At 35.6% G+C, this 17,175-nt stretch overlaps 1 protein-coding gene across 11 annotated transcripts in view; it reads right to left on the bottom strand.

Annotated features, from left to right (window-relative positions):
• Nucleotides 1–4,156: 4,156 nt before the first annotated feature.
• The window catches only part of SYTL2 (synaptotagmin like 2), a 1,607,062-nt gene continuing 1,594,043 nt past the window's right edge, over nucleotides 4,157–17,175 (bottom strand). For all 11 annotated transcript variants that reach the window (XM_044071181.1, XM_044071180.1, XM_044071175.1 and 8 more), the window contains one exon: nucleotides 4,157–4,409. In XM_044071181.1, coding sequence (XP_043927116.1) covers nucleotides 4,264–4,409 — 146 coding nt within the window. In that variant the 3' untranslated portion in view covers nucleotides 4,157–4,263. The remainder of the gene's footprint in view (nucleotides 4,410–17,175) is intronic.

Raw genomic sequence — 17,175 nt, forward strand, 5'->3', positions numbered from 1 at the left:
AATGTATATCACTCCAACAGATCATATGCCTTTTATGACAAAATGACAGTTACTGTTCCATTAACAATTAAGGGATAAACAGAATCTCAGCACACCCCACCACCCTCACCATAGATTAATTGAATACATTTTTGTTAGAACAACATGCCTGGAATTGTACTCAGCCAAAATTACTTTATTTGTGTGTGTGTGTGTGTGTGTGTGTGTGTGTGTGTGTGTGTGTGTGTGTGTGTATATATATATATATATATATATATATATATATATATATATATATATATATATATATGGGTCTACTTCTTTTGACCTAACTTTCATTTGCCTGACACTCATTTGCCTGACCCCATTTGACTGAAATTTCATTTGCCTGACACTTCATTTGCCCGACACTTCATTTGACTGACAAGTATTATTAGCAAGAAAATGGAATATGCCCCCTTCCCCACTATAGTGCGACCCTGGAGTTAGAATATATAGTTGGGAGGGTGTGGGGGGCACAGCCCCCCACAACGGGGGGTGTGGGGGCGAAGCTCCCCACTTCATTTCATATGATATTTTTAACTTTTGATGTAATATTGCTTAGTAAAAGAAAAGTAAGTGGGGGGCTTCACCCCCCACCCCCCCTAACTATATATTCTAACTCCAGGGTCCACTACACTGGGGAAGGGGGCATATTCCATTTTCTTGCTAATAATACTTGTCAGTCAAATGAAGTGTCGGGCAAATGAAGTGTCAGGCAAATGAAATTTCAGTCATTTGGTCTCAGGCAAATGGGAGTTAGGTCAAAATAAGTACACCCATATATATATATATATATATATATATATATATATATAGTCATATCACTTCACTGAAAGACCATTTCACTGAGACCAAATCACCTCAAGTTCATTTCACTGAAAGTTCATTTCACCTTAAACTCATTTCACTGACAAGTAGTACTCTAAGGCAAGTCAAAGGTATATGTCCTTTTCCTCACTGTAGTGTGATCCTAGTGTTAGTATATATAGTTAGGAGGGTGTGGGGGACACAGCCCCCCACATTGGGGAGGACATAGACCCCCACTTAATTTGGTTTTCTGTTGTCTGGTTTTGTTTTGCATTATTTGGTAAAACCCAACTAGGTGGGGGGGGCTATGCCCCACACCCCCCAATGTGGGGGGCTGTGCCCCCCACACTCCCCTAACTATATATACTAACACCAGGATCACACTACAATGGGGAAAAGGGCATATACCTTTGACTTGCCTTAGAGTACTACTTGTCAGTGAAATGAGTTTTAGGTGAAATGAACTTTAGGTGATTTGGTCTCAGTGAAATGGGTATCAGTGAAATGGTCTTTCAGTGAAGTGATACAAATCCATATACATATCTATATATATATATATATATATATATATATATATATATATATATATATATACATACATACATACATATATATATATATATATATATATATATATATATATATATATATATACATACATACATATATATATATATATATATATATATATATATATATATATAGACACTAGACAGCCCACGGAAACACTATACAGGGGATGCACCCTTGTACACCTTACTTACTATAACTAACTCAGTGTCAGTGAACCTTTTGGGTAGAGAGAAATATTTCCTTGCATCAATACCCCACTGTTCAAAATAAGATTTTTTTTAATTGCTCAAAATGCTCCATTAGACAAACTGGCTTGAGATAAACTGATCGGCTACTTTTAACTTTCCAACTCTGAAGCTCTCTTCAATCATACTTAACTTTCCCAAATCTTTCATAACCACATCCCAGTAAATGTAGCATCCTTCCAATTACCTTCTTATCCATTTCCAGAAACATTTCTTATTCTTCTTAATTTTCAATTTAAAGTCTTCACACTAAACCACTTCCCAAATCAAATCATCTTTTAAAAGCTCTCCTTAACTCTGCATATTTTGAAAACTGCAGCACTATAAACCTGCTTCATACCATACCTGCTTCAAACCATATCAACATTCAAGAAAAACACATTTTTTAAACTTATAGTTCTATAGTTATGTTCTATAACATATTCCATTCCAGCAGCTAAAAACAGAATTTTTATGAGCAAGCACCCTTATGTTACCATAGGAATGGCTTCTGCCTACTTTGTGAAACTGAGCTACTCAGTTTCTGAAGTTTTTGTTTGGGATACATTATGTGACTGATTACCGCATTTTCAAATACATCACACTTTATCATCACCAGATGAACATCCTATGATCTCTAAAAGCTGGTGTCATGCTTTTGAGGTCAGCAATGACAGGTTTTGTTGTCAGCTTTAGACATCAAGTTATTGCTTTTATTTTTTCCACAGTGAACTAATTTTGCACTGCTGGTTCTGTACCTACTGCAACGATGCATTAATATGAATTACAGGTATAAATGGCATAGACAGCTGGGGCAAATAATGTACCTGTGTTGGTTTTAAAATATTGCTATCAAATTCTACTTCAATTAAACAAGTGTGTTTTAAGCAGAATCATGTCCTCACCTCAACATCCTCAAGAAAAACTCACCCGACCCCTTTATTTATTTATTAACTATTTTATAACAGTGTAAGTAGAATTGTCTAGAGACCCTTTTAAGCTCTTTTACTTAATACAATTGACTTTGAGATCACTGCACCTCAGCGAAAAGGGAAATTTACTTGTTTTTTGATAAATCTCAGTTTGATTGCATTTTTGTACTCCAGGCTATTCACACTCAAGTAATTTGTAATGATTGTATACTTAAGTGTATCTATATCTCTGAATGTTAAGAACTTTAGTCTGTAGCAATTGCAGCCACCCATAGTGAGTGGACAGTATGCATGGCATATGGACCTGACAAATAAATGCTGCACTGAAGCAGGATGGAATGGATGATTGTAATTATGCATAAGAGCTGTTACAACCACTGCGCAATGGTCACAGGTACTAAAAATGAAGGCAATGAAGTATTTAAAAAGTGAAGCATTTTTCCTTTTACAGTAAAAAAAGTCTTTCTTGATATGTCAAAAAAAAAATTAAAAAAAAGAGTAAAGAATGTAAAAGGAAATCTTTGTTTACAGTGGTTCAAAGTGAAAATGCAGTTTTACGTATACTAAGACTGAGACTACCATCTCTCGAAATATTCCCTTTTTTCTGATGTCTGTCAATCTTGAAGATGGCATATATAAGTTCACAGGTTGTGAGGGATGTGATCCCTACCATCAGAAGTGCAGGGGGGCTTGCTCCCTACAAAAAAACACCTTCAAAGAACAATAGTGATGTCCAACACCCCCTGTTCTCGTACTTTTTCAGAGTTTTTTTCATAATTCCAGGGCTACACTTACAAGTCCTGTAATTATAACAAGGAGCTGTGTACATCCATGTAGCTACAGAAATCTGATGCAAAAGATCTCTTTGTGTTTCAGACAAGCTGATAATTCTCTGCACACTAAAAACAGGAAAATATGCCTGTTAATAACAGAACCTGCTGCTGTAGGGTCTAAAGTGTGCATATGCTCTCCTCAAAGCCTGTACTGTCAGAAGTACGAAGACTAGCAGCTGCGCCCCAGAATAAAGCTGCTGAAAAAAGCCACAGAAACTCTGTACCTTAGTAAGTCATATCTATGTGATCCAGTTATCAACACCTGCTCTAAAGGCATCTTCTCGCACCCAGCCTTTTTATTAAAATTCTTCATGTTATCTGTGATACAAGTCTGATTAGGTGTTTTATATTGCAAAAGGACCAACTGACTTTCTAGCAGGCTACTGTTTTCCAAGTATAGATGACACTTAATGAAGTATGCAATCCTGGTAGTATCCTGAAATAACATATACACAGTGTTTTTTGTTGGCAGTTACAATTACTTTTCAAACAAAAAAAATGTCAACAAATGTTCCTCTTCCTTGGAAACAAACACTTAACCATATATACAAGAAATATACTTTACCAACTGTCAGGAATTTTTCATAAAAAGTTGTGTAAGCTCAAAGACCTAGTTATATAGATGTTGGAATAGGAGGTTCACCAAGTGAACTTGGCAGTAAATGGTTTCTTAAAATAATGTTACATATGCCCATGGATAAAAAAAAACATTATGAGCTTATGTTCTGCTCACTGTATATACATTATAAAAGAGCATTTCTTTTCATTCAAGGCAAGTCAGGTTTAATTTACATAATCAGCTTTCACCCGGTGCTGCAAATATAAAAACTGTGTGTTCTCCCTTGGTATTAGTAAATAATTTTGTTTTTAATTTTATTTTGTCATTTTTGCCATCATTAACATTTTGAGAGGTAACACATCTTCAACCCATTCGTTTGGTGAGTCCATCATCCTCTCCCAAAGAGAGGCTTCATCAGGGGAAGAATCCATCCAGTCCACTGGGGTTCCATAACTTTTGCCTGGATAGGAGTAAATAACATAGGGTGAAATTAGTGCAAATCAGCACAACCTTATAGCTCATCAATCTTCAAAACAATGAAGACATGTATATCTCATAATATTAAAGGAACAGCATGTAGACAATTTTTTTTCTGAAACATTTTGCATGTAAGCAGTGATATGCCTAAAGGCATTAATAATGCACCTTGGAATATGTATTAGTACAGGGTACCTTAAAGTACAATTCATAACAGGCTGACATTCATTCATTCATTTACCTGTTAATTTATTTATTTTATTTCACATTTGGTAACTGGGTAAGTAAACTGGTCTAAAGACCCCTTTCAGTCACAATTTGGGCTCAAAAGGCAAAACAAGAATTAAAAACACAGGATAATAAAACAACATAAAAGCAAAGTATGAACAAAATATAAAAGGAATTAATCAAAACAATATCAAGCAATAAGTATTCTATGAGCTAACAGATTTCCAATGGTGAATTGAAATAAGTTATAAAAGACAATTTTTACAACACAATATTGTTTGCACATAGACACTTGGGGATATTTACATGCCAGGATATATATATATATATATATATATATATATATATATATATATATATATACTATACATAATAGTTCACATTTTAGAAAAGATATAAGGTAGATTACATTACTTACAAACCTGCATGTAAGCATATTTATATTTCAAAAATGTAGTTAAACAACAGGTCCAGTATGGTAATGTAACTATAGTGCCAATTAAGTAATACTTAACATTGATTATCTAACAACAACACTATTTCTTCATCCTAAGTTCCTGGTTCAGTGTGTAGTGTTGATTGTAAAAAAAAATCAAAATGTGTCAGTGTTCAGGTTTCTTCTTAAACTATTGAGTTAATTTTCCCATTTATGTCTAAAGTCAGATAATTCTGAAATTATTTGTTCAGTGATCAGTTTTCCTCCTTTGTTACTCTTATCAGACAGAAAGAACTCCTACCTTAATATTGCTAAACCCATCGGTTTCATGGAGACAGTAATGGTATCAAAAAAGACCACCTTGGTGTCACAAATTTTTTTTCAGCAGTTTGATTGTATTTTTTTTTACATTTCCAGGAGGTAGATACTTTCAGTTGTACTATTAACAAACATTTAGCCAAAAAGACTCTGAGGAAAAGGGAATAAAATAATAATAATAATACTCCCCCAGCAATCTGCCCCATTGACACAGAGCTTACATCAAAAGCCATCTTCTGAATGAGACAGTGACAGTGTATTTCTTTTCTTCAAGGACAGCCATAAAAAATCACTGCAACTCTCCTACTGATCTTTCAGGAAGTCTAGTGACCCTGCTTCCCATCAGTACTGAATTCCTGAGGTGCTGGCTAAAGCTGGTAGTCTTGTACTCTATTCATTTAACAACGGCCTGACATGTTTATCACTTTTCAGTATGAATACATTATGCGTGCGACCTCTCTTAGCAGTAGCCTAGTCTGCTTTCCATATTTAGCTCCTGAAAAACTGCACTTCTTGTCTGTGCAGTTCGTAAATCACCAGAGCACTGGCTGAAGCTGTGCACTTCTTCACGTCATGAATATATAGTTGTATTATTATTATTCTGGACTGCACTTTATAGATAAATTCAACTAGATTTTCCAACTACAGACTACCACCAACTGATCCAGTAAAAAGATACCACTAATACACCTAGTTTGCTTGGTTTTATCACAGTGCCTACCACGAGCTAGTGTCCACACAATGCTCATATGTTCCTCTCCCTGCTTTACTGTCATACTGCCTTACAGTAAATTGTCTGCATCTGCCAAATAAATATTAAATCCAGCATGCTGCAATTGCCATGAATGAAGCTACTTTAATCTGTGAGCCCTCCATACCAAGTACTACATCGGCCAAACAAATACTAAATCGAGCATGCTGCATCAGCCATGAATGAAGTCACTTCCAATCTGTGTGCCCTCTATACTGAGTAGAAAGATGCTTCACGTTAATCCACATTCATGTTAAAATTAAATATTGTTGTATTCTCATATTCCTTTCAGATTCACAGTGCCCTCAGTTGAAGCTTTTATATAATTCCTTTAACCACTTCTCCCTGGATCCCACCTGCAATGAATTCTTGAGATCTTAGTGAACGCTCATCGTTTTGTTCTCTTCTGTACTAAATAACAGGCTGAAACTTTTATCACTTTTCAGTGTGAGCTCTCTTTGTAGTGGCTTATCTCACTTCCTGCTTTCGATATTTACTTCCTAAAAACCCCACTGCTTCTGATCCATGCAGATTATAAATTACCACATCATTTAACACCAAAAGTTCATTTCTTATTATTTATCGCTCTCTTTTGCTTTCCCTTTTATCTTCTTGCCTCTAGCATGTTTATATTTAGTTAATATGATTTACAGCCTTGAACATGTCCCTGTTCACTCCTTTCAATAAGCAATCTAGAACACTCTTCTAGTCTTTGTTTTTATTTACCTAAATATGTATTTTAATCTTTTTACCTCACCGTAGTACACATATTTGTATTTCATTTTTTCATTCTTGCATCTTGGAGCCTTTATTGTTTCCAAATATTTTCCCAGTGTCCACTGACATTTCCTGATTCCAGTCCTGGCACCCTACATCAATGACAGCTCTTCCTAGATGCTGTGCAACTACTGCAACAGAAACCTTTGAATTTCTTCAAAATAATTTGAAGTAGTGAAAACGTTTATCTTCTTGTATGTTCTGCATTTTCAGATATACTGATAGCTAATCATACCACTTCATTGGTCTATGTTTAATGCACCACATTATCAGCAGTATGTATATAATAACTACCCATAATTAGCATTATGTAATTCATTTATAATGTAATGTTTTTTGTTGCACTTTTTCACTCTCGTTTCTCATCCAATGGCTTTCCTATCCAGTGTGTCATGTCTGTTGCAGGTTTGCCAGCTTCTCTGAACCCCCTGGACAAACTCCAGTTTTAACTGGGGCTGGTCACAGCACAAAAGGGTGTACTTTTTTTTTTTTTTTTTTAACTTTAGGCCTATCCCATTACCCCTCCCCCATTGCAGCTTTGAAGGGCAGGTGTGCAATGGGGGTGAGGGTCATATCGCCCCACCTATACTGCAGCTCAGCCTTTTAATGGTGGAAGCTGGTCAAACTCTGTGCTTGTAGCCTGTGCTTACAACCTCCCTTAGTCATTTGCCTGGGGTCGCCATTGTTTGGAAACAGAAAGAAACCTTTTCCCCAGTAAGCCTGGGTTTGGAGAAGGAGGAAGGAAGCAAGGGCTGTACATTATAGTTCTAAAGTAGATTGTTACTACTGAGGGGGTTCTGTCTCTGGATTTTTGTCTCTGCTGTTGTCTAGTCTGACTTTTTTCTCCCTTTAAGAAGGCAGCTTCAGGAAATGCTTACAATGCTTGTATGCACTTTGTCTCCTACAAAAGGGTCAGAGCTTCCAAAGATCAATCTTAGAATACCTGATGATGGAGAGAAGGAACGGCTTCTTGCTGGATTGTATTGCTTCTCCTTTTCTTCTATCTGAAAGTCTCTTGGGAAAATGTTATAAACAAGTTATTCATACTTGAGGATCCTTAACACTATCAAGGAAGGACTGGATTCATAGAGAGTCATACCTTATAGCATCCTAAGAACAGTACGTGTGACAGCAAGAAGAGAGCATAAACTCAGAATTAAATAACATAGTCAGATTTCTTTGGAAGAAAGGAAACAGAATGGTACTGAAAACTGGAGATTTGTTTCACTATCAGATGGAGAACATAATTTATGCCAAAACTACTATATCTACATATAAAATTATAAAAAGGACATTGGTAAAGTATGATGAAGGAAGGAGTGTTTGTTACAGGAAAGGACATTTAAAAAAAAAATGTTATAGTACATTTGGGAATTCGTGGATAGCACAATTATGAATAGCTGCAGAAGGGCTGTTATGAAGAGATTTATGTGTACCACGATGTTTTTACCAGTTATATAAGTGGAGACTGTTTAAAGTATTATGATTTTGAATACACATGTAGAAAGTGGGTCCAAGATGTTTATTACACATCTTTACTTAAACTCTTGATGAATGAAAACACAGGAAAGACATTAAAATCAGAAAAGGAGATAAACACTGTAGTTCAATAAATCCAGTTTTATCTGTAATATAGTTGAGTTACATCCTACATTTAATTGACTGAATTAACTGTAAGGATGCTGTTAAAAATGATGAGATTAGGTAAAACAGTTTTAATAAATGCAGTAGACAGATGACAGCTATATATAAATATTGTAAAAGCAGAGCTTTCAAATATAGAGATAATATTGTTTGTTTCAGACATTCAGGGACAGGAAATGTACATATCAAAGTTGCAAAGATAGTAACTCAAAATTAATAATTTATATAGCCTGATTGCAGTGCATAGCATTTTATCCAGGTAAAAATGGAAAGGAGGCTAGGAATACATTTTAGAACTTAATGTGTGATATTTATATTGATACAATACATTTAAATTAGCCTTGTTTTCAGGGAAGGAGAGCAATAAACCATTTACTGAAATACAGTGCATTATGATGCAGATTATAAGGCACAGATCCAATTTCTACTCTTGTGGAAACTGATAAAATGTCATACAAGGGCATATATCTCTGATACCGTATTTTAAAGGGGAATGGTATGGCACATAAAATTTAACATTGACAGATTTTGGGAATATTTTAGAATAATGACAGCAAACTTTGTAGAATGAGATTCAGCAAGGTATTTAGTAATGGTGATAGTGATTTTGTCCTTAGAAAACTAAAAAAAACAAAACATTTGCATGACAAACTCATACTACATGATTTCAGAGGTAAAGAAAATTCTTTAAGGACAAAATCATCTGTACAACTGAAGTGAACACCCACTATCCGACACAAAGATACTCCTAGGCTAAAAACACACAAGCTACAAGCTAATATAGATTTTTTAATGCAGTGACACTTTTATAGTAACAAAAGTATTAGTTCTTAGAAACCAAAGGAAAAACAAGTCAGAAAAAGATTAAAAGCAAATAATATTATTTCCTTAATGCTACTTCTCAGTCATCTGAGCAACATTCTTCATCACTTTTTGAAATAACATTTCTTAATCACCTTTCAAAGTGTTAAGTTATTTTAGTCAACGAAAACTGAAAGCAGAACTGGTGCATTCAGAGTTGTATTTCATGAATGGTTTACTGCTCTCCTTCCTTGAGAAGCAAGGCTCATCTAAATATATTTACAAATTCTGAATGAAAAGTAAAGAATCAACTCCTTTAGAAATTGCCATATCGGCTATCCCGAGCTCATTATAAAAGACTTACGCTCAGTTAACCCTTATTCATACTTTCTCTAAAATATGAATGTTTACATGGCTAAACTAATTATTTGCTAAAGTTGCAAAGCTAAGTACATTCTGGTGGGCATATGTAACTGTGACTTCTACTTCAAGAACCATAGCTGCGATCTTTGGAAATTGCAAGAATTTGAGTATGATTATATGGAAATATGTACTAACTCCAAAACTGCCGCATCTCGGAATGTTTCCACTCCTCCAAGGTATGATGCTCTCAATCTAAGTGTAAATAAAGTAGCAGGGGGAGTGTAGGGAGGCAGCCACTGCATCAGATTGTGCAGGGAGCCCCTGAAAAAATGGTTTAGGTGTGTAACAGTGAGTTTCAAAGTGTTATTTGTTAACTATTCATAGTTTGGGGAGTAGCATTGCTTATTTTATTTTTTTACTGCTCATTTTTTTTCCAGGAAAATCCAACTGGGTTAGCAGGACCCTTTTTCAGTGGAGGCCTGGGGTGAAAAGCTCCACATATATTGTTACATTAACAAGAATGGAGTGCAATAAGCCATAGCACTGTAAAGATAACATATGATAGCATAAAATGTACATCTATGCATATTTAGAAATGATAAAACTTATTAAAATTACATAATATAACATAAGGTGTGTAAATTCATGTTTAAAAATTGTTTTTCAGAGAAGTGAAACAAACTTTTTTTTTTCTGAACTTCTGACAGGGAACCAACACTGACCCGGACTTGGGCCAGCATATCAAAAAGATGCAACCCAGTTGACCATGCTTCGAACAATGGCCCTAGCAAAGGAGAAGCCAGGCAGGAAGAAGAAGGCATGGAAGGACATGATGCACTCAGCTCTCCTAGATAGGTAAGGAGGTTTCTGCATCTACAAGATTAAAGGCAAAAATCAGATTTTCATTTCCAATAAGAATCCCACAGAGTTTTAATTCCCATTGATAGCATTTCAGCTCATGTCACTGTGTCTAACCAATTCTGATATTGTATTACAGCTCAAAAAATAATTTTCTTAGTTACACTCATTTGCTGACCCAGTATGCCTGACAGAGTACTCTGTAGAGAAACTTTTAAAGCCTGCCAACTCATTACACTCCCAAAACATATGTTCCCAGTTAACTGTTTCTTCCTCATCACACCTCCAACATTTGATATCTACCTGAGGAAAACTTCTTTGGAGTCTGTTTGCAGTATAAAAGTATCTATGCAAACACTTCCACGCAAAAATCCTAAATCTTCTAGACTTTGTTGCATATTTAGGAGCCATACATATATCCTCCCACTGTTTTTTTTTTTTGTGAAATGAATATCTAGTCTCTCTTCCCAACTTGTCTGCCCTCTTGTAAATGATTCCTATAGTTATCATGCAATATTTTATATGACCTACTAATTATCTACTTCTTAACAGCAACTTTTGTTCTAGATTCAATTAAAAACTCAACCAGTTGAGGTCTTTCGTTTAGGATTCCCCTATCCCTTTCTCATTGTCTATATTCTAATATCAATCCCTGATAGGGAAGGCAACCACCAGCCTGCAATCCAAATGTCCACTTGGCCTCTTCCCATTCTATTACCTTTCCTTCTCTATTTGTTCCCAATACCTTGGTTCCTTTGCCAACATTCTCCAGTATATTCCACCTCCTCTTGCCCACTCTCTCTTCCATTGATTTCAGTCATCCCTATTGGCAGAATCTCCTTTCTCCATTCCAGTGTGTGCTTAGTTCTTAGTATACTTTTTGCTGCTTTATAAATATAATATTCTCTATGACTGATGTTATTTTCCTTCAGGAGCTGCTTCCAAAATCCCATTCTTTCCTTACTTCTTGAATTAACCCCTCACTTCATCATAATCCCTTTCAACTCTGAATTGTAGCTTTCTGCTTGTGTTGTGTATATTAGCCTTAACTGTACAGCTCTGAACTATCTCTTCAAATCAAGTAATCCTAAACCTCCATGTTCTGTTGAGTATTTGATCTTACTTATGATTCTTCATAAAGAGATGATAAAAACATTCTATGAATTTATATTGGATATGGTGGGGACAGATTTATTAGTCTGATACTCTTTCCCACATTTAAATAAATATCCAAACAGCACACTTTGATTAACAGAACTACTAATTTGCGGGCTTAGGCCAGCAAATGTTTCCAGTGAGTTTACAGTCCCCACAATACCTATCTGTCTGTCTCTCTACTTATGTTTTTTCCCATACATCAAATGCCAACATTTTCCCCTAAATTTAAGTTTTATTTTGGCAGTTCTTTATATTGATTACTTTGACCCAAACAGTAGAATGTTTGTTTCACATTTTTTGTGTAACTTCAGAAACAGAAGTACCTTTATTTTCCATGAATAACAGAATGCTCTGATTCAAACTGGGATTGACAATTGCAAACTTGTTTGTAAAAATGATATATAGGTAACTTCATCATTTTCTAAGTTGTTAAATTTTACATGCATTCACCATCTGAAATGATTTATCAAACATCTTGGCAAGAGAAGTGCTGTATGTAGCTACCTTTATATGTAAGCAATGAGTTTTTAGTCAAATTTCATTTTGCTAAAACTATTTATTTAAACTAGATCTCAGCAGGCATTTCATATATAGCAGCATAGAGTTCAGCAAAAGTTATCCTTTAACATTTGTGATATGAACTCGCTGGCTATAACTTTGTCAAGAGACGAATGAAGCATCTGGCCGTAGTGCTGCTGAAACGAAGGACTGCACACCTAGTACTCTTTTACCCTTCAGTGATATCTCCCAAGTAGAATGAGACAAACTCAGACACCGGTAGCCTACAGCCTGATGCATTTTGGCACATGCATGTCTTGTAAATGCAGTATTATGATATTCAGCCATATTTAACTAAGCTTTCTGGATTCTTGTAAATGCAGTATTGATATCCAACCATATTTAACTAAGCTTTCTGGATTACAGTTACTATAAATGATTACAGAGCCACTAACTGTACCATTTTACATTCAAAATATTTCAGAATTCAAAATTTTCAGCATCTCTGTAACGTTGAGGTGTTTTGATGACTCTCTTACATTGAATCACAGGGATGATAATACATCACATCATATCATTTGAGTCGTTTTATAAACTGCAGATTTAGAAAGCTAATAGTCATGACTTTGTTCCAAGTAACTTGTGTACCGCTCATCTTTGCTCTGGAAGATTGCTTGGCTCATTCCAGAAATATTCCATCCTTCTGCCATCAAACCATTTCTAAGGCATCTGATTCCTCCCGCATCGCTGCTCATCCTTGGTTCTGCTTATGTATGATGTGGGCTGTTCCAAGGTTCTTCCAAACTTCAGTAAAACCCATGTATGGTCTTGCTGCATTCTGAGTATCTATCTTGGTTACAACTGTCTTGCAAATCTATTAAAGTACTTTTCGGGCAGCTCTGCTTATCCTGCTTGCTCTCATTAGCCTTAAAAGTTTAGGCATTAATGGCACTTTTGCTTGAAGTGTTTTCGCATTGCCAGTTACACTAGAGATGTTCCTATACCCTGCAGTAGTGTGCTTCCAAGATCCAGTAGTGTCTTGTGGGGATGCTTCCCTTTTTCTCTTGGACTTTTTCCCTTAATCATTAGTGTCAAACATATCTAGGGTTAGACTGTAGTTGGAATTTCATTTTATAAATCTATGAAAATCCATACAAGATAGCTATAGACTGCTATTTGAAAACAACGTAAGTAAAGTAGATTGGCTAGCAAATACAGAATTTAGTTGCACAGTTTCTGTAGTGGAATCTCTTCTATCTTCTAGCAATGTAAATTCAAAAGATTCTGAATAATATTATGGTCTTAGGAGTCAGAAATTAAACAAGTCTGTTCCCACTTTCTGCCATGGTGCCTCTGGAATGTCACATTCAACCAGCAAAGGTACATTTTAAAACAAAATCAGATTCATGCTTGTGTATACACCTGTCCACACATCTATTTCAACATGCTGGTATCAGCAGCGAAAAAGATACTTGCTAATCACTGAGTAGTGCACTCCCAGAAGTGTATACTTTCTCAGCACTTAAACTATGAAGACAGGGAATGTGGGGGCTGGACATAATCTTTGGGTAACACAGGAAGTTCTAGCTATTCACTAATCAGCTCATTCTGCTATAACAAAGGTTTATATTTCACTGACAGATGTCTGTATCTTGCCCAAATAATTGTCACCATCATCCTTTATGCTAGCAGAAAGTCTATTGCTTCATGTACTGTAATTCTATTTTCTGTAACCACTGAAATCAAAATGATAATGTGAGACAGAACATCTAGACAGGTTAGTACATGTGAAAAAAAGCAAATATAATCCTGATACATCTGCTGCAAATTCAGGTAGAATTATAGTGACTGCTTTACAATTACCATTTCTGACCTGCTGTTTATGGTGCTGTCATTATTTTATTCAAATAAGCTTTATATCCCTAACATGGATGCATAAGGTAGCCACAGCAGATATTTGCCCTTCAGTACTCAAATGCTAATACATTTCCTCATTTACAACATTCATCAAGCGATGTTGCCATTATAGTGCTATAAGGACAGTAGATACAATTACACCTACCTAAAACTACCCCAAACAAGCTCTACTATGGCTGCCTGCACTGGCACCTGTTTGTATGTACTCCAAGCAAGGTCCATCATCCCTGTCCACACTGGCACCTGTCTGCATGTAACCAAGCAGGCTCCATTATCCCTGTCCACACTGGCACCTGTCTGCATGTACCCAAGCAGGCTCCATTATCCCTGTCCACACTGGCACCTGTCAGCATGTACCCAAGCAGGCTCCATTATCCCTGTACACACTGGCACCTGTCTGTATGAAGTATCCCAACTATTTTACTATTTGTCACTGTGGACGTAGTTGATCTTTTTTCATGCATACCACACCAAGAAGGCCTTAATATGTTTGAAGAAATGGTTTACAGAGATACAAAATTGACTCAGGCTGAAAAAAGTGTAACTATAAGTTTAGTGGATATGGTATTAAGATATAATTTCTTTACTTTCCAAGGAGAATACTATCAACAGGTCCAAGGCACAGCAATGGGTGCAGCTTGTGGACCTATTTATGCAGATACAGTTTTAGCTAAGTGGGAGGATGAATATATAATTAATTCTATTTACAACAAATGTTGGACATTGTATCGGCGATATTTGGATGATATAGTCATATTTTGGATAGCAGGGGTAGACAAATTTTACGAATTTTTTGACTATATCAACAATTCCACAGATTTCTTAAAATTTACATATACTCTTTCATTGGAGAAGTTGCAATACTTAGATGTTGAAATATACAAGACAGGAAGTGATTTTGCAACTAAGATCTTTAGGAAGCAAACCTTTTGCAACTCCTTCCTTCACTTCACTAGCGCACACCCCTCACACTGTAAGAAAAATATTGTAAAAGGTCAGTTTGTGAGGGGTAGTAGAATGACCAGCGCTAGTGAAGATTTTTTGGCAGAATGCAACTTACTTACCAGGATGTTTGAAGAAAGGGGCTACCCAAGCAATTTCATAATGAAGTTGAGAAATGAGGTGGAAATGGGGAGAAACACCAAATTTCAGCCAATAAAGGGACAAAGCAATATTATCCAAATGGTAGAAAATAAAACAACTTGTAGTGAAAAAGAACCAGGATTTGAACAAGCTTTAATTATGGAATACAATGTGTCCAACATTCGAGTTAGTGAAATATTTAGAAATGAATGGAAAAATTTTTAGCTTTAACTGATATAAATGGCATCAATAATTTGATGACAAAAATTGTATATAGAAATTCTAGGAGTATAAAGAATATTTTTGAATCCCAATCAAAGCATAATAGAATAAGTTATGGAATAGATGGACAAGAAAAGAAAGGTAGTTATAAGTGTGGTCATTGCAACCAATGCCAATATATGTCAAATGCTACGGAAATAATTATTCCTAGTAGGAATAACATAATAATAAAGAGCAAAGGTTTTTATAATTGTGAGACCAAGGGGTAATTTACATAAGCATTTGTAAAAATGCAATTCCTTCTATATAGGAAAGACTGAACGCACCCTGAGGAGGAGAATATACGAACACTATTATGAGATTTCCAAGGCTAAAGACACTAATGCCCTGTATAGGCATACAGAAGAGTGTGAAGAAGCTGTTTTCAACTTTTTGTTATTGAACAGGTCAAAAGGATTTAAGGGAGGTTTATGGGAAGAAAGAGTAGCCTATAGGGAATTATGGTGGCAAATTTTTCTCAATGCTACAAAAAAACCAGGCTTAAATGAGAGTGTTTCAATAACATCAGTACTCAAAATTAAATCTGCTGACATTTAAAAACAACAAACAACAAATATAAAACCTTTACTTGTAATTTGCATTCACGACCACTAGATGGTGTTTTTCATTCATAAAAAGTAATGATTTGCAATGAATTTGTGTCTCATTATCTTAAATAGAAAAGTCTTTTTTCAAATATAAAAGAAAAAATTTTTTTTTTTCCTGCACTCTATCAATTTTTGTGATATGAATATCAATTCTATATATCTTGGATATTTTATATTTTAAAAGTGTATTTTTTATTAACAATATGTAAATTTTGGGTCATTTATTTTTAATGATATGTGTTTTTAATATTCATGATAGGCAGTAACAGATTGGTTGTTTCTTGATGCACATCGACTGATTGGATACTTTTGAAAAATAACAGTATTTATAATGCATATAATTTATTAATTTCAGCATTATCTGATGAAGTCTTTGTCATTGGAGACGAAAACGCAATTTTGTCAAGAGCGTTAATCTGCAGTTTTTATATGTTCGTGTCTTACTTGGTGGAATTAAACAGTGGAACCTTTGCTGGTGTGTTTCCTGCCTTCTACTAGGCTGTTTTGGATTTTTTCTTGGTTTTGGTCGTTTTCTACACTTACTGGTTTCGTGTTTTGCAACCTTGATGGAAGGAGGAACGCCAAAGGAAGAGATGGGGGAATCACGGAGACTGATAGGTCAATTAACGCAGCTTATTGACCTTTGACGCCATTATGCCAGACGCTATGCCGGAAGCAAGGGGAGAGGTTACCAATGGATTGGAAAGGACTGAACGGACCGAATGGTCAATGGGAGCCAAATCGAAAGAAAACGTCGCAAAAGTGCTCTTACACACAGCGACTTAGAAGGGGAACAACTTTATGCTGAAACATTCAATCCGGCTAAGACGCCAATGGTTTTGGCGCCAACGGAACCTGAAAATGGATCTACTTCTTTGCTGGCTGAAGCCAGCGATACTCCGGATAACCCCACAAACGCCAATAGGAGCAAAGGTACTGTGAATTATTCTTTCCACAACTCGTGGAAGAAAAATGATATTAATGATTGGCTGAAAATGCCTTTCAATATACAGTTTAAAAGCGGACAAAAACATTTTTCTAGTGATGG

This window comes from Protopterus annectens, chromosome 5.part0 (assembly GCF_019279795.1).
Source record: "Protopterus annectens isolate FY-2018-M chromosome 5.part0, PAN1.0, whole genome shotgun sequence".
Taxonomy (NCBI): domain Eukaryota; kingdom Metazoa; phylum Chordata; order Ceratodontiformes; family Protopteridae; genus Protopterus; species Protopterus annectens.